General features: G+C 42.3%; 2 protein-coding genes across 5 annotated transcripts in view; one reads left to right on the plus strand and one right to left on the minus strand.

Annotated features, from left to right (window-relative positions):
* The window catches only part of Aadat (aminoadipate aminotransferase), a 38068-nt gene extending 21580 nt beyond the window's left edge, over window positions 1-16488 (minus strand). Inside the window, exons 1-5 of one of the 5 annotated variants that reach the window (XR_015639376.1) lie at window positions 13184-13504; window positions 12240-12408; window positions 8965-9097; window positions 5939-6013; window positions 1414-1623 (exon numbers count right to left, since the gene is read on the minus strand). Coding sequence is in view for 3 of the 5 variants with exons in the window: in XM_087588006.1 (XP_087444132.1) it covers window positions 1414-1623; window positions 5939-6013; window positions 8965-9097; window positions 12240-12408; window positions 12864-12954 (678 nt within the window). In the remaining 2 variants the exon portion in view is untranslated. Of the gene's footprint in view, window positions 1-1413; window positions 1624-5938; window positions 6014-8964; window positions 9098-12239; window positions 12409-12863; window positions 13505-16376 lie in introns of those variants that run through there. The other 4 variants (XR_015639375.1, XM_087588007.1, NM_017193.1 and 1 more) reach the window with 4 other exon arrangements.
* The window catches only part of Erich1 (glutamate-rich 1), a gene marked incomplete at its 5' end in the record, with an annotated part of 52793804 nt that overhangs the window by 4973824 nt on the left and 47796971 nt on the right, over window positions 1-23009 (plus strand).

Here is a 23009-nt window from a genome sequence, read left to right on the forward strand (position 1 = left end):
TAGGGAAAAGCCAGGAGTTCTATTTGGGCCAGGTTAAGTTTGAAATGCTATTGGACATCTATGGAGCTAGCACAATGTTTCACAAGTTGAAGTTCAGGGAAGAGATGGAGCTGACCAAGGCAGAAATCATCTTATGGAAAATGAAATTTATAACGATGGCATTGGATAATGCTATCTTAGGGGAATATGTAGATAGTACATAGAAATCAGGACTGAACTCTGGGTGTGAGTAATTCCTGTAGGCTCCACCTATCCACCCAACAGAGAACCAGGTGCTAACCAACCTAGCTTATAAGAAGGAATCATTTTTCTTTCTCTCTCTCTTCCTTCCTTCCTTCTTTCCTCCCTCCCTCCCTCCCCCTCCCTCCCTCCCTCCCTCCCTCTCTCCCTCCCTTTCCTTCTCCCACTGGCTCTCCCCCTCTTTCTCTCCTTCCCTCTCTCTTCATCTCTTCTCTCTCCCTCACCCTCCTCCTCCACTCTCTCCCTCTCCCTTCTCTCCCTCTCCCTTCTCTTCCTCTCCCTTCTCTTCCTCTCTCTCTCTCTCTCTCTCTCTCTCTCTCTCTCTCCACTTTTCTCTGGCTGGCCTCTTCCTCTCTTCCTCTTTCTCTGTCCCCCTTTCTCTGCCTTTAGCCCTTCTTCATGTCTCCTCCCCTTCCCCCAAAGAAACTCCCTTTTGTACAAGGCCTCCCTCCTGCTGCTTCACACGCCACTGTACACCAGGGACTATAAAAGAGTATATAAATATCAAAGCAATATCTGGAACACTTATATTTTCCAAGTAGAGGAAACTGGTTGGAATCTGACTGCGATTTCAATGCACACAATTAGGTTTCCAGGTAGTTAAATGGGGGCTTAACACTTACTTTAAAAACAGTTTGCAGGGAAAGGTTAGGGACTCACTTAGGTCCAGCAGCAAGATTTTACAGAAGGCATATTTGTTATACTCTTTTTCTCCAGATTTATGTATAGCTCCACATATGCTTTATATTAAAATTGGCAAAAATATGAGACAGTGTAGGTACCTACAGAGATCTTGGAAATTGTTTTCTAAAAGATTCTTTGGTGCCTGAACTGACAATGAGTAGCAGACAGACCAAGCAGATCTAAAGTTCAGTGCAAACACAAACATCCAATAACGAAAACCAAGTGTGTACGCATACCAGGTGCCCAAGAATGCCATTTTTCATGTACTAAAGTACAGATTAAGGAAAAATAAGTTTCAGAGACAAAAGATGTGGCAATTTCTTGTGTATCACTTTGGTAGGAACCCTGACATAGATGAATGAGTCCTTTTTATTAAAAGGTATCTTCCCTGAAATTAAAGTGGGTAGTAAGAAAAGCAACTTGAATTTAAGACTTTTCAAAAGGTAATCAAGAAACCAGAATGCATTCTGGTCACCGTCTTGTAATTACCTCATAGATTTCTTTCTTGCGGTCACCAGTCAACGAGTTGCCTGTAGGGTTGTTGCCATTCGGAATAGTATACAGAAATTTTGGAGTCCTTTTTGTGGGATCCTTGGAATCTTCTGGTTTCCACTGGGAAAGTACTTTTTTGAGACCCTCTGGAATAATCCCACAGTCATCACTGGGGACACTAATAAAATTGCAGCCCAGTGGTTTCATCTGTGGAGAATAAAGGAAAGCCCAAGAATGTAACATGATTATAAAATGCAAGCCCAGTTTCTTTTATATATATATATATATATATATATATATATAATGAAAATATATATAATGAAGAACTGTACTATTCATGGCCTTGTAAACATGTGTTTCAGGCGGTTGAGCTGTATATTATAATGCTCTTATTCCTCTGAGATCAGCAATAGCTCCCCGTCTCTTCCCACGAGGAGGCTTGTATTTCCCTGTCTCATTTATGTTAAACTTGGTCATGCATGTCTTATTCTGGTTCACAAAAGGTGAGCAGCAATGATGTGCTCTTTTTAGCCAAAGCAGAATCCTTAAAATACCAGCTCTTGGTTGTCTGGCAATGTTCCAAACGCACGGTGCTTCTGTGAACCTGGGGCTTGGAAGAATGATGCCACAGAGCGAGCTGCAGTAGCCTTGTGCTGGGTGTGTGGTATGAGAGAAATAAGGCTCGGTAGCTGCTAGTGCTTGAGACTTGCCCCTACTGCCTGAATTATTTTACAAGAAATCAAACTGTTTCACCAGCATTTATGGGCAATTTGGAGCAACATCATATGTGGTTTGCAGTGCTGTGACAAAGCACCTGAACAAAACTAGTTAAGAAAGGGAAGATTTATATATGGTCATTCATGGTAAAGATATTTCTATTCATTGTGGCAGGGAGAGCAGAGCGGGCAAGAACAACTCACATCATGGTGGTCAGGAAAAGAGAAAGAGGGGGGAGAGAGGTAGAGGTAAGGAATGGGGGAGAGAGAGGAAGAGGGAGAGGGAGGAAAGGAGGTGCAAGGAGTGGGAAGAAGGAAGAAGAGATAGAGGGAGAGAGGAAGAGGGAGGAAGGAAAGAGGAGGGAAGGTAGGAGGGAGGGAAGGAGAGAGAGGGGGAGGGAGTGAGGGAGGAAGAGAAGAGAAGAGAAGAGAAAGAGAAGAAGGAAGAAAAGAGAAGAGAAAGAGAAGAGAAGTAATTGTTAAGCTAATCAGGCTGAAAATCAACATCAGACCTTATGTTCCTCCAGGCAGATTGGTAAGATTAATGGTTAGGTAGCTCTTAATATGAGTTGAAATGGTTTTCTTCACAGATGCAAAGACCTACAGTCAAATATTATGTTTAATATTAAATTTGAGATCTCCATCAGATTCCTCCCCTAAAAGGTCAGAGAATCCTTTGGAAAAGGAAGCAGAAAGATTGTCAGAGGGGAGAGAGAACCCCAGGAGATCATGGTTCTCTGAATCAACTAAGCAAGGCACATATGAGCTCAGGGACTGAAGCAGCAGGCACAGGGCTGGCCTGGTGTACACCAGGTGGTCTGCATACACATTATAGCTACTGTATAGCTATTGTATAGCTATTGTGTACCTATTGTATAGCTATTGTATCGCTATTGGCTTACTGGTTTTGTTTCGTTTTGGAACTCTTGTGAGAAAGAGTAAATCTCAGACTCTTTCGCCTGCTCTTGGGACTTTTTTCCTCCTATTGAACTGTGTTCAACGTCCATATTACATTTTTGTTTCATTTTATTATGTTTTATCTTGCATTATTTGGTTGTTATCTTTCGGAAGCCTGTTGGTTTTTTTTTTTTTTTTTTTTTTTTTTTTTTTATAGCGACAGAAAAGGAGTGGATCTGGAGAGAAGGGGAGGTGGGGAGGAACTGGGAGGAGCAGAGAAAAGGGAAGCTATAATCAGGGTAGAGTATATAATGAAATCTATTTTTAAAATCTATTTTCAATAAGAAGCAACAGTTTCCTTCAGCTTTACCACCCTAATAACATGGACAAGTCGATGTAATTATTCTATATATGATGAGGACAATTCCTATGCTTCTTTGAGGGGGAAAACTGCAACAGTTTCCACAACCATTCATTGTATCACTGACAGTTTTGGATTATCTATTAATCCCAGCTGTGCTTCCCTGCTGGCGCTCACCAGACATAGCCCTCCTAAAATGGAATGCCCACCCTGATAGTCAGTGGTGAGGCACGTAACCCCCGTATCTCCTGTACGAGGCAGTTCCACCACCTTAACATTGGAGTAGAAACGCCCAGCACAGCATATTGGTTTAGAGCTATAGTAACTTGACATATAACATGGTTGTACTTTCCTATTTGGCAATGAAAAAACAAGTTGTTATTTTTTGTAAATGAAATCACATTTGATGTGAAATATGAAGAAACTAGATGTGGATTTTATATAATGTAATTTTAGCAAAAATTTCTTTCCTTTTTAAAGAAGAAATGGGGGAGGATTGTAGAAATAGGAGAAATATTCCCTTTTAAACATGTCCTTTCCTTTTTAAAGAAGAAATAGGAGGTTGTAGGTGGGTATTGCACACTATGTATTCAGGCCCTGATTTCTGTGCCCTGATATCTAGTTACAGTCTAGACAGAGGCATAGTCATGAATTTTGAAGAATCTCCTGTATTTATGCAGCGTAAGGAATGCTCAGCAATTATCTCTGATTGGTTAACAAAAAGCTGAACAGCCAATGCATGTGCAGAAGAAATAGGAAGGCTGGACTTCTGATCCACCAAGGGGAAGGAGTTCACCACAAGGTAGGTGTGGAAAAGGGGGAAGAGAGGTAGGGGAGAAGGGGGAGGAGGAGGAGGAGGGAGGGGAGGAGGGGAGGAGGGGGAGGAGGAAGTCACCCTGAGGTCAGGCATGGGAACAAGAAGAGCAAGCCAAGGATAGACTAAATGCAAGAAACCTAGGATGTGTTGCTGAGAAATAGCTAAGATAGCATAGAGGGTTAGGGATATCTGCTCAATTATTGTGAGAAAAGCCTTTTGAATAAATCTATAGTCTCTAACTCAATTGTTTGGGAGTAAGCTGAGTTCGGAAAAAAAATGCCACTCTTAAATTTTATCCTATGTATGAACTAGGGAATGTTTAGTGTGTCTCACCTTTTAAGAGCCTCTGGCTTACAGATGAAAATATTATATTTTAGTTTGTTTTGGGCAGATACCATGTTTTGTTTTGTTTATATTTTCATTTTGCTGTGATTTTGAAGCAAAACGGCATAAACTCCAATCTTCTTTGGAAATGTAAGTGCACCGTATAGTATATAGCATTTCAAATATCGAATTATACCATAAACATAGAATAGGAGGATAACATCTCTCTTATGAACAATGTAGGATTTGAAGTCACCAAGTCCCACAAAGCACACACGCAAGTGATTCGCAGAGCACTCAGACATAATCATCAACACTTTTACCTGAAACTCAACCACAGCGTAACTCAACAATATGTGATCCAAAATTACCTGGATCACATTAAACATATTTAATCAATATAATCCCATTTGCCTAAGCTTTCTAATTTAAACTTTTACCTATCCTTCAACCTCTTTTTGCCTTCTCCACAACTTCTGTCCTGAATGTTTCAGAGCATATCGTGGAGCTATAGATGTAAGTGTATTTCCTGCAACGCAAATTGATCATTTCTGCTTGGTGCTAAGGAATGGGAACACAGTCTCCCTCCACTCCTTAAACTTATGACTGTGTGGTAGTAGCAATTCATTGCTGCTGAGAATAAGTTATGAAAAATATGAACAGGCTTCCGGATAACCACTGAACTTCAGGAAACCAAAGACTCTCTAAAAGCAACCTAGTACAGACCACACACTTTCCTCGTTCTACCTCCCTGCCACCTATGTCTGTGTGTGTGTGTGGCATGTGTGGGGTGTACATCTGTATGTGAATGCACATACATGTGTGCATGTGTAGGTCCAAGGTTGATGTTGGGGAATGATCCTCCCCCTTATTCATGAAGGCAGGGTGTCTTAATCAGATCCAGAGTTCTCACACGTAGTCTTGATAGCCAGCTCTGGGGATTCCCTGGCTCTACCTTCTGGTCTGGAACTGTAGGTATGCTTCACCCCCACCAGAACTTCCTTGGATCCTGGGCATCTGAGCTCTGCTCCTCTCCTTGCATGAATCAACATTTAAATCACCAGGTCATCTCCCCAGTCCCCTAAAAGAGCACTTTTTTAAAGAAAAAAACCCCAGCACCTTTGACCTTAGTGTTTCGATGTTAATGTGATTAGTGATATAGCACATACTCAGATCTCAGCTGTCACACAAAGTCAAGCACGATGATAAATTCTAATGAAAGTGACTTTACTATGATAGATCAAAGACAAAATAGCTTGTTGATATGGTAATAAACTACTCAAGTTTTAAACACAAGACACTATCGAGCTTTATTGCAAAGGAAGAAATCTTTTTTAAAACAGGTCTTTGAGGTGATTGTCTAAAGGGTTGCCAAGAACTTGCTGTTTTGTAAAAATGTGTACTTACTGCAAAAAGGGCTCCTGAATACAGTGGTTCATTGACCAGAACAGTGTCTCCAGGATTGATGAGCATTTCAAACACCTAACAAAAGAAGCACAGGTTAGCTCACACAGAATGGCTCCCCCTCTTAGAATATCTTTTCTTTTGTACTTCCAGGACCTAGGGAGGCATTGGACATTTTTATACAAGGGCCAGGCAACACCTACTTTGTGAGCCATAGTATTTCTGTTGCAGCTGCTCATCTCTGCCTCTATTGTGAGAGAGCAGTCACAAGCAATGTGTAAATAAATGTGAGTGCCAATAAAACTTTATTTACCAACTTAGCTAACAGTCTGGATTTTGCTGTGGACCAGTTGGTTAATCTCCATTGTAGGGTAAAATGGAAAAACAAAGAAGAACATAACTGGTTTAGCTTCTAAAATTCATCGGTTCCTTTTACTGCTTCTTGAAAAATGTGTTGGTTATCAACTATGAGTCAGACTAGGGAGTATTGAAAATAAAAATCCTTGGCAAAGTGACAGAGTTCTTACTCTCCTGATGCTGCTGATCCTCTGAGAGCTAGATGCTAATCAGATAATTATCTAAATAGAGAAGGTAAGACCAGTAGCAAGTGCTGTTGGGTCAGGTGCCCAATGTGAGCATCTCACTGTAGGACTTGGGCATTCAGAGAACCCAGGCAAAGCTTCTGTGAGAAAGTGATGTTCGGGTGGGCATAGGGACAAGTGACAGTTGGCACTTTTTAGTAAACTGGAAGACTTCTGGGTCTTGAGGTGGACTGTGAAGAGGAGGAGGGGGAGAAAGAAGGGGGAGGAGGGAGAGGAAGAGGGAGGGAGGGACAGAAGGAAGGATGGAGGGAGGAAGAGGGGGCAGTTTGGACAGAGAACATCATGCAAGTATTCAGGCCATGGGAAGACTCTAACGACATAAGGACTTTAAGAAAGGAGAGAAAGGGACCACACTGTTAGGAAGATTATTCTGACTGCAGCATAAACTAATGAGAGGGGGAACTATGTGTACAGTTTTGAGGATTTGGGAGGTGACTGATACGGTCCTAGGGATAGACACTGGTGCAGAGGTGGAACTCTAGGGAAGGCCTGTGAGGTGTTTAGGAAAGGAAAACCATGGGGCATGCTCATGGGCTACAAAGGCGTGAGGAAGAGGAGCTGAAGACTTGAGTATCAATCACTTAAACAGAGGGCCAAAATATTGCCCATATTTGAGCGAGTGGATGAGTCATTTAGGTGCTTTCTTTTTTCTTTCTTCCTTTAAACATCCTGCTACAGTGTTACACGGAAGAGTGGTCAGATGCATTTGGAAAGAGCATGGAAGGGGTGGGCATGTGCTTGAGCGAAGACAGGCAGATGTAGCCTGCAGATCCACTCAAGATATCTGAGCTTAGCTGAGGACGATATTTAAAAGAGGCCACACAAGTCTGAGACAGGAGAGCCATACACTGAGAGAGTTGGAGTGTAAGAAAGCATGAAGTAGTCAGAACTACTAAACAGTGTTTATTTAGCAAGGCTTGGAGGTGTGGATTGTGAAGAACCCTGATGTTCATCACAGGTAGACATTTCTGCATTCCAAATGTAGGGTCTACTATGACTCAATAGTATACAAGTCACAGAATAATCCATCTTACTGCCTGCTAATCACAGTCCCTGCTTTGGGTCTCTCTTCCAGTTTAATAGCCTATATGTCATAAGCTATTGAATAGTAACTAAAAATTAGGGCTATTTTATTTGAGCTAGAAGAATTGACTGCTATTCTCTAACTTGGCCTGATGCTTTATTTTTCTTTCCGAACTTTTGACCTCTTATAGAATCCATACTCCTCACAAAAGTTCCTAGTGGACCCCACCTTTACAAGACATCCTGTCACCAAAGGAATCAGCTGAGGGACTGACACATGTCCTAACAGCAAGTAACAGGAGCAGTTCTTCATATATATTTCCCACAGTTATTGGTGGGGGTGTCCCAATACAAAACCAAGTGTACCAGTTGAAAGGGGAAGATGTACCTCACCTGTGCCACTAAATAAAGGGTAGAGATTAGAAGGGGGGTGAGCTCTCAAGAGAGGTCACTCATAGTGGAGGAGCTAGTGGCAGTTGACAGCTGCTGGGGGAGAGAGAATCATTTTCCTGGTGTATTTGTTCATGGGTAGTTTCCAATGCTCCAGTAGATGGCTCTGCTCCCATGCACACATAGGTGAATATTAGTGGGACTTAGCCAGTTATTAAAAGAAAAAAAGAGGAGAATGTGAATTTGGGAGGAAGATGTATGTGTAGGTTCAGGAGAATTGGTGGGATATGATCACATATCCCTGTATTCATGAAATTTCTCCAGGAATAAATTAAAAAGTAAAATAGATGAAAGAGAAATGAAAATAAATCTATTGTTGACACAGCCAGGTATAAATGAGGTTAATTTACCTAAATAAAAATTGATAGGAAATATAATTAGCTTCCACGGAACACATGGAACAAATAATATTAAATAAGATTATCAAATATTAAATCAGATTATTGCCATGGACTCCGTAATAAAGTCACATAAACTGACTTCATTCTTTGATCTGACTGGAATTATAACAGGTAATGGAGAAACTGTTTTCTGTCTCTTTCCACAAGGAAAGGTCACTTTTCAAAGAAAGTCATATCTTCGAGAGGATTTCTAAGTATAGATCCATAGAATCACAAATGTTTCTCTTCTAGTAGTAACCTACATAGTAGCTAATTCATTCCCCTATTCTAAATGCAAAAGGAGAGGTTATTTTTAGTTCTAATATCAATTATTAACCCAAAGCATGTGTACCTGGCTTGTGGGTGCAGTCAACCCTCACCTTCACCCCTCCTGTCCTATCCTTTGACTTAGAGTTTCCTGTTTATTATCCTAGGCGAAGACAAAAACAGAACAAAACAAACAAAAAGACACTAGTAGCACACAAAACTATCTCCCTTGTAGCTTGTGGGAGAGGACCACATTGTGGACTGTGCTTGACTCTACACACCGCTTTTATTTTCCCTCCCTTCTTACCTTACAGAGACCGTCTTGACAGCCAGATGTGATGCAGAGGTCCATCTGTCCTTCGTTGGGTGAGTAGTTGACAGTCGGAGGATTATGCAATTTTATTTGCAACTGTTTTAGCCAGGACAGAAGTTCTGGAATTCTAAGGCATACAATGCACTTTAAAATTTATGGTCATAATAATCATAGAAACAGTAGGCAGGGAAGAAATAGTGGCTTAATATCAAACTCATTATACATTTGATCTAAAAATCCCTCAAATGCCTTTCAGCGGCATCAGTATTCTCACTTAAAAAATGAGGCAATGGAGTTATATGTTAAGAGATTCACATAAATTCAATCAGCCAGAAAGTCACATAAAGCCAGCCGTTTAATCCATGAGCCAAAAGCCTGACTCCACATCCTATTTAATTTGAAGCCTGAAGGCTTTGTTTCCCCCTAGGACATTCTTTACATAGTAGAGTTTTTTTTTACCTTAGGAATATTACTATAAACTAGATGTTTACCCAATTCATGTGCACATGATTTAACAGTATGCTTTCAATAAACAGAATATGTTTCGTTTTTTTATTTTGACTATAATACACACACACACACACACACACACACATACACACACCCCCCCACACACACAGCCTAGTCTATCCCCTACCTGGCCACAAATACATTTAATAAAATATTATATAAAGAATGAATAAATTAGCCTTTATTTTTGGAAGAAGACTAGCTAAAGGAAGTCTTGGTGTATAGTTGAGTTTGTTGTTCAGCAATTAGAATTTATAGAAGCCATGTATTTGTTTAAAAGGAAGCATCGTGACACCTGTCAGAGAACCTGGTAGGCAGCTGCCAGACTCTCTCAGATCTCTCTGCTTCCCCCCACACTCAATCCCTCAGTCTTCTCCTTAGCACTGCAACAGATCACTACTGCAGTTCCCCTCCACTGCCTGAGTGTCCTGTGGATCCTACAGACCATATCCTTCTGTCATTTCCCTCACTCATCACTGTCTCCCAGCCATCAGCACCAGCAGGTATTCTGTGAGGACATACCAGGTGAGTAGGCCAGTAAAACAGGCAACACACAGCTATCATGCTCTAGAATTCAATGAACGCTTTGACACAGGAGAAGACTTTCTGAACAGAACACAGATTGTACAGGCACTAAGATCAATATTTAATAAGTGAGACCTCATGAAACTGAAAAGCAAAGGACACTAATAATTGGATGAAATGGCAGTCTACAGAGTGGGAAAAGTTTTTACTAACTCCTTATTTGGTAGAGGACTAATATCCAAAGTGTATAAAGAACTCAATAATAGATCTCAGAAAAACAAACGAAGCAATTCAAAATGGAAATACAGATCTAAACAGAGAAGTCTCAATAGAGGAATCACAGCCACTATGGAAATCAATATTACAGTTCCTCAGAAAATGGATCTAACTCAAGACCCAGCTATACCACTCTTGGGCATATACCCAAGAGATGGTCCATCATATCCCAGACACTAGCTCAACAATGTTTACTGTGGCTTTATTCTTAATAGCCAGAAACTGGAAACAACCTAGATGCCCTGATACAGAGGACTGGCTGAAGGGAATGTGGCACATTTATACACTAGAGAATTACTCAACTGTTAAAATTATTGACATCATGAAAGCTGCAGGCAAATGGATAGAATTAGAAAAAAAATCAAGTGAGGTAGCCCAGATTCAGAAAGACAAATATGGCATGTAGATACATTCACTTGTAAGTGGATATATGCTAAGCAATCAATACACAAGATACAACCACAGACTTGGAAAGGTTATGGAAAGTGAAACAGTCCGCAGGGAAAGACAGGGGAGGGATGATGACTTCTAGTAATGCCAGAAAAGGAGTATCAACAGGTTATCTATTGTTGCCAGGTGAGGCTTCCAGAGGCAAGACTGGGTTGCATTCAATTGAGTTGTGGGCCAAGGGGGTGCCATTGCTGAGGACAACACCCACACAACTCAGTGAAATGGCTGTTCAGCTGGTGTCTACGCGGTGCCTTCAGTTTCTCTGGTATGGGAAGGTACTCTTTAGAGTACCGAAAAAGGAATGTGGACACCAACCCAGCCACTAAATCTTTGACCTACAATCTGTGACGCAATGGTTGCACAGAACTCGTGGGAGTGGCCAACCAATGTCTGATTTGACTTCTGGCCCACTCCATAGGCAGGAGCCCATCCCCAACAATGCTTGGTAAACTAGAAACCCAAGACGAGATAGCTCAAAGACCTATCAAACACAACCGGTAAAAACAAAAACCAAACCAAAACAAAATGGTTTCTAATGATACTCTGGCATAGTCAGAGAGGGACGCTGCATCCAGCATCACCAGAGAGGCAGTGGATGGGAACAGATGCAGAGACCCACAGGCAGGCATTATGTAGAGAGAGTGTAAATTGGAGTTTCCCATCAAATCCCTTCCCTCAGGGCTCACGGAATGTTGAGGCAGAGGTCAGAGTCAGAGGGAATAGAGGACACCAGGAGAACATGGTTCTCTGAATGAACTAAGAAAGGTGCATACTAGCTCACAGAGACTGAAACAGCAAGTACAGGCCCTACCAGGGTCTACAACAGGTCCTCGGCATACATTACCGCTATTGGCTTAGTGTTTTTATGGGACTCTTGACTGTGAGAATGAGTGTGTCCCCGGCTCTTTTGCCTGATCTTGGGATTCTTTTCTTCCTGTTGGGTTGCCGTGTCCCACTTCAATGTGACAGTTTTTGCCCCATCTTATATTTTAAATTTTGTCATGTTGAGTTAGAAGCTTGTTCTTTTCTAATGAGAGACAGAAAGGGAATGAATCTAGATGGGAGAGGAGTTGGGGAGGAACGGAGGAGTGGCGAGGAAAGCATATTTCAGGATAAAATATATGAGAAGAGAGTCTATTTTCTATAAAAACAATACATCCACATTTAGTTCTTTTAAAATAGGAAAGATCATTATTGTTCAAGGACTGTTCCATACATTTCCTCTCTCTTCCCACTATGATGCTTCACCTAGTGTTCTTTTCAGTATCATACTCAGCTCAAATGGGACTTTCTTCTAGATGTTTCTCTGGCTTTCCCAGTCATTTAAAGTTGAAAGCTAGTCCCTGGGGTGTGTGAAGCATTTAGTACTGATTTTGGTTTTTGTATTTTAAAATTTCTTCTCCCAACTTCCCCTATCATTGTACACCCCATCAACAAAAGAATTCAGTCACTTTATCAATGGCATTGGAAAATGAACCAGTATGAGCCTACATCTATTGAACACTTACCCATAGCTTGAGGAATATTGGAGGGCCCTTTGAAACATCTCTCCTTCAAACCGGATGGTGCTTCCGTTCTCCACAGTGAAGACAGCTGACTTAAAGGGGAACACTTTCGGGTTCGGAGATCCAGGAGCCAGGGAGATGATGTCTTTGGGTGCTCTACTCATTATCTCCACTATGATAAACACGGAAAAAAAAATTCGTCCACTGTCCCGTGGTCTGAACGTTAGTGTCTCTGACCAAGTCTTATACTAGAATCTAGTACTCGATATGATATATTAAAGATGGGATTAGATCACGATAACTCTGCCTTCAGAAACGAAATTTCCTTCTAAAGAGGCCGAACTGCAGCGAGAAGCATCGTCTATTTGGATTTGCCCTCACGGGTACCTGATGTTGGACATGGTGGCCTCCGCCACCGAGAGAGTATTCTTGCTGTTTATTGAATTACTGCTCCTCTAGTCTGACGTAGCAGCATACTGGGCTAAGACTGAATGCTAGTCTAAAATAAGTGCAAAATAACTTTTTCTAGGCTTCCTCACTGCCGGAGGAATCCAAGAATGCAGATGGCCAAGAAAAAGGGCTCTCCGCAGTAGCAGAAGGCCTTTCTCCCCGTTGCCCAATACCTACCTGCTCCACCTCTGGCTCCCATTCCCCAGTCCTGTCTTCCCTGTAGAGCCTTTCTTGCAAGGTGTACCCCATGTTTGGCCCCCAGGCTCATCTCTAAATACTCCTGCAAAAGTAGTCACTGCTTTGCTTTGCCTCTGGCCCAAGCTCTTAGTGAACAAAAGTTAAGTAACTCCTCCTTCACTAACGCTCACAGACTGTCTTCACACTTGAATGAATGGGCGCGACCTAGCGGTGATCACCAAAACAGGGCACCGCACAGAGCTTCGGCTAAGAAAACTCAACTCTTGCAGAGCGGAGCGGGCTCCGGCTTTGTTTTTCACCTGTAGCTCTGATAGGGGATGTCTTTCTGGCCAGGCTCGTTGCAGTGAGGAACCTTGAGTAATTCATGTCTCTGCTGGTCGCGTGGAACAGGACTAGAAAAGTCGGTCACTGAGAACGGCTTCCCAGATCACTCGGGCTGCACTGTTAGCTGTCTCCGGGTAGTGCTGCGGAGTGCCACCCAATCTGCCTGGCTAACAGCCGCTGTCAGTGTCTGAGATCTAAATAGGCCCGGGTCAGGCGACAGAAGGGACAAAGTTCATCCACCGAGTGGCAGTATCTGACCCGAGTGGACCGCAGTCGGCCACGCCCCCTCCCACCCCGCGTCCTGGCCTATGGCAGCTGACCTCAGGCCACCTAAGTCATCGGTCAGGGATGGGCGTGGCGAGAGGCCCTGCTGTGATGCACAATAGCAATCGGATCGGTGCCCGAATTCACTTAAAAGCAGGATGGATTCTGGACCTTGCTGCTCAGTCTTGCAGTACAGCGTTGCTATTGGCCACGCCCCCCACTCCGGCCCTCCCGGACAGATCTTGAAATGAGTGCCCGGAACTGGACAGATCTCAGGTCTCAGGTCTCAAGATCTTTGTCCTTCACTACCCTCTGGTGGTGGTTTTGTTCCATTGCAACGGGTACCAAGAGGCGCTCTCAGTATCGAGGTCTCTCTCTCTCTCTCTCTCTCTCTCTCTCTCTCTCTCTCTCTCTCTCTCTCTCTCTCTCTCTCTCTCTCTCTCTCTCTCTCTCTCTCTCGCTCCCTCTCTCATCCCTACCCCTAAATCTTCAAGGGGACCCAGATGAATTCAGGTAACTCTTCAAAACAGAAGCCTGGTACAGTGAGTGGGGAGAGTTAACCCACCCTCGCAAATTTGAAAACTTAGTCTTCAGTCTCCTCAATTTTCAGCCTCTTCTCTCACTGAATTGCAGAACTTTCACTGTGTAAGAGCTCGGTTCAAAGTGTGTTGGATATGGTGCAGATAAAGCGATTATCAAATTCGAAATTACCTGGTCGATGACGATACAAAGAGAAACTGTCTTAAGTTTAGTTATTTAAAGGAGTGCACAGTGAAGGGCTCAGGGAGTCCTTTCAGCAGTCGAGGTGCCCGCGCCATATAGTGATCGAGTTCCAAAATTATTAAAGAACAGTTGAAAACACAGGGTTAAAGCTTGTCCCGGGAAACGGGAGATCTCATGACTCTTGAGGTGTCAGCTTTATTTGACCATGGTGGTTTAAAACAGTCATGGTGGTAGGGGACTTTCCACTCAAGAGGACGGTCCTTAGACTGGTGAGGGGGGCTTCGGAAGTTATAACCATTATGAGGCTAAAAGAAATACGCCACAATTCGCCTGACTTCTCAGCATTGAAGGTCACCCTCTTACTGCACTCTTACACTCTGAAGACACAACACAAAGCATAGACTCTTAGACCATCAAATCATGAAATACAGAGTTTTTAAAAAAAGCTGGGGCTGGGGATTTAGCTCAGTGGTAGAGCGCTTACCTAGGAAGCGCAAGGCCCTGGGTTCGGTCCCCAGCTCCGAAAAAAAGAACCAAAAAAAAAAAAAAAAAAAAAAAAAAGCTTGCTGCATTTTCTATGCAGACTTTTCTGTGTTTTAGTTAAGTTTAAATATTGTCTGGATAAAACGCCATGACCAAGGCAACTTAGAAAGCATTTGATTCAGGGTTTACCGTTCTATAGGGTTAGCCCATCAGCGGCAGCAGGCAGACATGGAGGCAGGGCCCTGAATCTGTAGCTGAGAGTTTGTAATTTGATTCTCAGGCAAGAGGCAGGGAGAGCTCCCTGGGAAACCCGGGTAGCTTGCTCCAAGGGACACCTCCTCCAACAAGGCCCCGCCTCTCCAAAGTCCCAAACAGTCTTACCAACTGGGGACAAAGTGTTCAAATATATGAGTTTATGAAGAACTTTCCCACTCAAACTACCACATTCTGGAATTAGACAGGCAAAATACCTGAGACGCTGATGATGATTCAGGTCAGGTCGGGAAGCAAAATGGCTCATCAGAGAAGGTGAAAGGATGTGGGGGTGCTGGGGGTCGTGGTTCTAGAAACGCGCCACAGAATATAGCCACAATCCATGGGAAAGGGCTGTACATTAGTTGTTTTTTCTTGTTGCTGTAACCAAATACTTGTGAAGAAGCAACTTAAACGACCAGAGGGCAACCCTGGATTACAGTTCAGGGAGATAATGTCATATTGGCAGAGAAGCTCAGAGGCAAGAGAATGAAGTGTCTACCTGACATCTACCGTTGGAATGCAGCAGGTTGAGAGAGTTGGGACCAGACTGTGAAACCCCAAGGCCTGCCCCTAGTAAACCACTTCCTCTAGTGAGGTTCCTTGTCTAAAGGTTTTAGGGCTTTCCTAAATAGCCTCACTGAGTTTTCAAACACGTGATCTTATAGGAGAGACTTCACACTCAAACCACCACAGACTGTCAAGAGTTAAGTGGAGAAGAGCTCAACAGTCAATCTGGAGTCACAAGTTAAAATTGATTGTCCAAGAGGGAGGACTCTGGCTTTGCACAGTGCAGGAGCAGTTGTCTCCAGGGAGCAAGGTGAAAGGCAAAGCTCAGGTCTTACTGGCGAGTCTTTAAAGCCTTGGCTTAGGATTGCCAGAGGATAGAACCCAGGGGCTGAGAGATCCTTTATTCAAACATTTATTGAATCCTTATTCTCTGCAAAGGATCGTCATGAATTTTAAAGGGTGGTGGAGACCATTCATTGCTCTCAAAGAGCAGAAGAGGCGAGTGATTTCATACAAGGCAGTGTCTTGCTTGCAAGGTGGATACAAGCTCAAGAGAAGAGATGGGGTGGGGAGTGGGGAGTGGGGGGAGGGGGCTAGGTGAGGGGTGTTGAGTTTTAGTAGAGAGACATTCAAAGCTGGATTGGAAACTTTTATTCTTTTGTGATCTTTGTCAAGGTTGCAGTTTAACCAAACGAGGTCACACACAGCCTAATCCACACACAGCCTAGTCATCATTTTTCAAAAAGCTTTTGTTATTTTGTGTCGTGTCCCCTCCCCCAACCCCTCCCCTCCCCCCAACCCCTCCCCTCCCAACACTACACCCCACCAGTAATGGAACTGAGGACCTAACCTAGGCAAGCCTTCTACCACATAGTTAAATCCCCAAGCCCTTCTCTTAGAACTCAGAGGACAAAGAAAGACTTGTTTTTAACTTACCAGAGTCTTGTTCCACAAGCAGAGATAACCATGCTTTTAAACACCATCTTCAGGAACAGAGAGCGAGCTTAGTGACAGAGCACTCACCCACAGTGTACAGAACCCTAGGATCAGCTCTCAGCACCACAGAGCAGAGAAAAAAAACAGAATAAAAAGAAGCAAACACAGTTGTGTTCAGATGAGTTTTTATCATGTATGAATTTTTTAATTGTGTATGAATTTGCATACATTGAGGCTAAGTTGTGGAGATAGATTTGGCTGGTGAAATGAAAAATTGGCCTATTTATAGGGAGGATAGCCTCCAAACACAATGGAATGAGTCTACTAGGGGTTTAATAGTAAAATATTCCCAAGAAGCTTACCCAGTGGAAATCAATTTTCTCACAGGAGTGAGGCTGTCAGGCCAAAGGTCAAGGTGTTGGCTGACTTGGTTTCTTCATAGAGCATTCTCTTCACTGTGTGGATTTCTTTCTTCTCTCTGTGCACTCATATAGTAATTTCTTTGGGCGATAGCTATGTGCCTGGTGTCTCTTTCTCCTTTCTTAGGGATACTAGTTATATCAAACCAAACCTACTCGTAGGATCTCATTTAACATTAGTATACCTCTTTAAAATCCCTATCACATAAAAGTCCTGGAAAGAATAGGAATTCAAGGCCCATACCTAAACATAGTAAAAGCCATATACAGCAAACCAGTTGCTAACATTAAACTAAATGGAGAGAAACTTGAAGCAATCTCACTAAAATCAGGGACTAGACAAGGCTGCCCACTCTCTCCCTACTTATTCAATATAGTTCTTGAAGTTCTAGCCAGAGCAATCAGACAACAAAAGGAGGTCAAGGGGATACAGATCGGAAAAGAAGAAGTCAAAATATCACTATTTGCAGATGATATGATAGTATATTTAAGTGATCCCAAAAGTTCCACCAGAGAACTACTAAAGCTGATAAACAACTTCAGCCAAGTGGTTGGGTATAAAATCAACACAAATAAATCAGTAGCCTTCCTCTACACAAAAGAGAAACAAGCTGAGAAAAAATTAGGGAAACGACACCTTTCATAATAGACCCAAATAATATAAAGTACCTCGGTGTGACTTTAACCAAGCAAGTAAAAGATCTGTACAATAAGAACTTCAAGACTCTGAAGAAAGAAATTGAAGAAGACCTCAGAAGATGGAAAGATCTCCCATGCTCATGGATTGGCAGGATTAAAATGGCCATTTTACCAAAAGCAATCTACAGATTCAATGCAATCCCCATCAAAATACCAATCCATTTCTTCAAAGAGTTAGACAGAACAATTTGCAAATTCATCTGGAATAACAAAAAACCCAGGATAGCTAAACTATCCTCAACAATAAAAGGAATTCAGGGGGAATCACTATCCCTGAACTCAAGAAGTATTACAGAGCAATAGTGATAAAAAGTGCATGGTATTGGTACAGAGACAGACAGATAGACCAATGGAACAGAATTGAAGACCCAGAAATGAACCCACACACCTATGGTCACTTGATTTTTGACAAAGGAGCCAAAACCATCCAATGGAAAAAAGATAGCATTTTCAGCAAATGGTGCTGGTTCAACTGGAGGTCAACATGTAGAAGAATGCAGATCGATCCATGCTTATCACCCTGTACAAAGCTTAAGTCCAAGTGGATCAAGGACCTCCACATCAAACCAGATACACTCAAACTAATAGAAGAAAAACTAGGACAGCATCTCGAACACATGGGCACTGGAGAAAATTTCCTGAACAAAACACCAATGGCTTATGCTCTAAGATCAAGAATCGACAAATAGGATCTCATAAAACTGCAAAGCTTCTGTAAGGCAAAGGACACTGTGGTTAGGACAAAACGGCAGCCAACAGATTGGGAAAAGATCTTTACCAATCCTACAACAGATAGAGGCCTTATATCCAAAATATACAAAGAACTCAAGGAGTTAGACCGCAGGGAGACAAATAACCCTATTAAAAATGGGGTTCAGAGCTAAACAAAGAATTCACAGCTGAGGAATGCTGAATGGCTGAGAAACACCTAAAGAAATGTTCAACATCTTTAGTCATAAGGGAAATGCAAATCAAAACAACCCTGAGATTTCACCTCACACCAGTGAGAATGGCTAAGATCAAAAACTCACGGGACAGCAAATGCTGGCGAGGATGTGGAGAAAGAGGAAGACTCCTCCATTGTTGGTGGGATTGCAGACTGGTACAACCATTCTGGAAATCAGTCTGGAGGTTCCTCAGAAAATTGGACATTGAACTGCCTGAGGATCCAGCTATACCTCTCTTGGGCATATACCCAAAAGATGCCCCAACATATAAAAAAGACACGTGCTCCACTATGTTCATCGCAGCCTTATTTATAATAGCCAGAAGCTGGAAAGAACCCAGATGCCCTTCAACAGAGGAATGGATACAGAAAATGTGGTACATCTACACAATGGAATATTACTCAGCTATCAAAAACAATGACTTTATGAAATTCGTAGGCAAATGGTTGGAACTGGAAAATATCATCCTGAGTGAGCTAACCCAATCACAGAAAAACACACATGGTATGCACTCATTGATAAGTGGCTATTAGCCCAAATGCTTGAATTACCCTAGATGCCTGGATCAATGAAACTCAGGACAGATGATCAAAATGTGAATGCTTCACTCCTTCTTGAAAAGGGGAACAAGAATACCCTTCCAGGGAATAGAGAGGCAAAGGTTAAAAGAGACACAGAAGGAACACCCATTCAGAGCCTGCCCCACATGTGGCCCATACATATACAGCCATCCAATTAGACAAGATGGATGAAGCAAAGAAGTGCAGGCAGACAGGAGCCGGATGTAGATCTCTCCTGAGAGACACAGCCAGAATACAGCAAATACAGAGGCGAATGCCAGCAGCAAACCACTGAACTGAGAATAGGACCCCCGTTGAAGGAATCAGAGAAAGAACTGGAAGAGCTCGAAGGGGCTCGAGACCCCTTATGAACAACAATGCCAAGCAACCAGAGCTTCCAGGGACTAAGCCACTACCTAAAGACTATACATGGACTGACCCTGGACTCTGACCTCATAGGAAGCAATGAATATCCTAGTAAGAGCACCAGTGGAAGGGGAAGCCCTGGGTCCTGCTAAGACTGAACCCCCAGTGAACTAGATTGTTGGGGGGAGGGCGGCAATGCTGGGAGGATGGGGAGGGGAACACCCATAAAGAAGGGGAGGGGGAGGGATTAGGGGGATGTTTGCCCAGAAACCCAGAAACCGGGAAAAGGAATAACACTGGAAATGTAAATAAGAAATATCCAAGTTAATAAAAAATAATCCCTTTTACAAATGCAGAGTGAGGGCCAGGGCTTTAGAGTTATTGAGTGAATTTTATTGAACCCTCTAGCTTTTCTTTTTAAATTTATTTTAGAAATTGTTTTATTCGTACTTGTGCAAAATATAGCAAAATCCATGTGGCTAGGCACCACATTGTCTTGCTAATATTTGAACGCCACGTTGGACATGATAAGAAAAAGATGTCCTTTAAAATCATAAAGTTGTATACCCCTGTTTGGAAACAAGTAGAGTTGACCCACACAGAGTGTTCATTAAATTTTACAGAATGCCTGAATTTAATAGTAGTGATAGAATTAGCTGAAATGCACACACACACACACACACACACACACACACACACACACACACACACAACTTGAGAACTCCAAAATGATAAGGCTCACATAGAGTAGAGAAGGCTAGTGAATGAAGCAGGGCCACTGGTAGTCAGGTGGAAAAAAATTAATGTAATGAGATATGACATACAAAAAAAAGAGAAAGAATGTAGAGAAAGTCATGTTGTCTTAGTCTGTTTTCTGTTGTTATAACGGAATATCTGAGACCACTTTACAGGGTAAGAGATGTTTATTCTTGAGCACAGTTCTGGGGGAGGCATGGCAGCTAAGAGCAAGGCACTCCCCACTTCTTGGCTTAGTTGAGGGCTTCACGGTGGAAGACATGACAGATGGTGTAGAACGTCAGAATGTGTGTAGGAGAGGTGGGGGAATGTGGGAAGGAGTGGAGGGGAGAACCATGCAACTAGTTCACTCTCGCGGGAACTGCATAACTGCCTTCATAGATATGGAGGCTTGTGATTTTATTGCATCTTAACCATCATAAAGGAAGACTTCTCATCTTCCAAAGCCCATCCCACCTCACACTACTATTGGGATGTTTAGCTGGGATCCCTCACCACATAACATCTATAGCTTCTCTAGTACCCTTCCGTTCAGTGCCCATTACACTCGCCTTTGTCTTGTTTGGCTCTGTCCTGAATTTTCCCATGCTCCACTCTATCTTGAAATTTAGTATCACTTGGGAGTCCCCCATCTCTTTAACATTCCAGCCCAAGCATATAGTATCTGCTCACAGTTTCCATCTCTCTAGCTTCCTTACTTGCAGCTCTGAGCCTCATTGGTGTGTGTGTGTGTGTGTGTGTGTCCAACTTCCAGGCACATCTAGGCTATGGGACCCCATACTTTCTCTACCAGCTGCTGCCTCACATCGGTTCTCTATGATTCTCAGGTGCAGTATCAACTCGTATTTCCAATATTCGCACTTTTCTTGGTCAATAGATCTCGCATTACATTCATATGGGGAAACCCAATCATTGATAGGCTTTTTTTTAAAAATTTGCACCCAAAATGAGATGTTGGCATTAATCTCATTATAAGGATTATATATTCTACTGTGGTTTTTGCACACACATTTTATAGGTGACAATATCATGTTGCAGTGTCACAAGGTTGACCAGACTTGGGTCCTTCTTGGTGAGGAATCATGGCAGCAAGAGTGTGGGATGACTGGTCACATGGCATACAAAGTCAGCTTGCTTTCTTCTTTTTGGCTTGTCTGCTACCCCAGGACAAAGAATGGTGCCACCTATACCCAGGGTGGCTCGTCAATGCTCAGTTAAATATTTCTGGAAACCCCATTATACACACTGAGATACATCTTCTTGGGGGATGCTAAATCAATCAAGTTCATAAGTAAGATCAACCATGACAAAGTCCTTTTTCTTCCTTGTAATTATTATTTTTTGTGCCTTTATGTTACTATTACAAATAGTTTGCAAACATTTGTTGGGTTTCCCATTATCTTCCCCCCCTATGTACCCCTCCCCAAGTTCTCTCTTAAATTTATGGCCTCTTTTTCTTTAATCGACGTTTCTGCATGTTTTTAAGTCTAGCAATAGCTAAAAGAGTTTTGAGTATTTTGTTAGGTTGGCTCTTTACTTCAATGGATATGGATAAGAATTATTTGCTTATTGAGCTATTGTTGTTAATCCAATCTATCAGTGTTGGGAAATTTCAATCACATCAAAGTCTCAACTATAAAATAAATGTGTGTGTTTTCCAGTGTGAGCTAGCATAATCATGCCGTGGAGTAAATGTGGCAGTTGGAGGGCAACTTGGTGGAATCAGTTCTTTCCTATGACCTCCTGAGACCAATGACCAAACTCAAGTCATCAGGCTTATGGGCAAGCACTTCTACCTGCTAAACTGACTCACTGGCCCTCATACCATCTTTTTTTTTATTAGATACAATTATTTATTTACATTTCAAATGGTATTTCCTTTTCCAGTTTCCTGTCTCACTGGCCTTCAAATTAAAGTTTTAACATTGGGTTTCTGCTATGCTTCTTAATAATGTTAACAGTCTTGGCTAAATATATTCATGTAGTTTATCTTAAGTAAATTTCAACCACGTATAGAAGAAAGCAGTTTTAAAAAAGCATCTAGCTTTTTTAGCAGTTAGATAGAGGGGAGTAAATCGGGTTGAATTGAGTAAACTTCTGGCTACATATTAATTTTTAAGAAAGCAGCTCACAGAGTTTTAATCAGTTTGTTATCCCCTAGTTTTATGGGTTGACTGCTCTCAAGGTGCGCCTGTCTCTGAGGAATGTCTGGCCTGTTGCCAGGTGGAGGTGAGGCGTTGAGTGAGCTGAACGTTTGACTTGGTGGCTACCCAGAGTCACCGTGCCTGACTGGCAGCTGTGCACTGAGAACCCCACTAAAGCTGTGGGATGGAGGAGTAATAGTTGTCTTTTCTTTTGGGCTTTGGCATTTTAATGCTGTCAGGCCACTTAATGATTACATCTGATGTTGGCATAGAATACATTTCTGGCATTCAGCTAATTGAAGGAATCTCAGGGAAAAGGCTGAGATTCAGTAAGGTAGAAAAATAAAGCTCTTTTGGTGGGGTAACGTGAGGTTACACCACAGAAGGGCATACAGGATGTGAACCATTGGAAAGTCACTCTGTGGAAGGGATTACCTTTAAAACGAGCATGCCACCAAACTGTGACACCCCGAATCATCTATCTGACAGTAAGGAAAGCCCACCATTGAGAGTATCATCCCCTTTGTCCTAGAAAGTAAGACTTTTGTAGATGGCTTTTGCAATGTGTATTTTTTACTGTTCTTACCTAAGGAAAAATTCTTGCTAAGAACTATTTCTCTGGGTTCTGGCTTTTCCTGTTATTTTTTATTATATCCATTATTGCCCCATGCAACATAATCAATACAACTGTACAATACAATCATATTCAACGCTACTGCAGCAGGTGAACTGTGCTGCCTTG

Source organism: Rattus norvegicus, chromosome 16, assembly GCF_021556685.1.
Source record: "Rattus norvegicus strain SHRSP/BbbUtx chromosome 16, alternate assembly SHRSP_T2T, whole genome shotgun sequence".
Classification (NCBI taxonomy): Eukaryota; Metazoa; Chordata; class Mammalia; order Rodentia; family Muridae; genus Rattus; species Rattus norvegicus.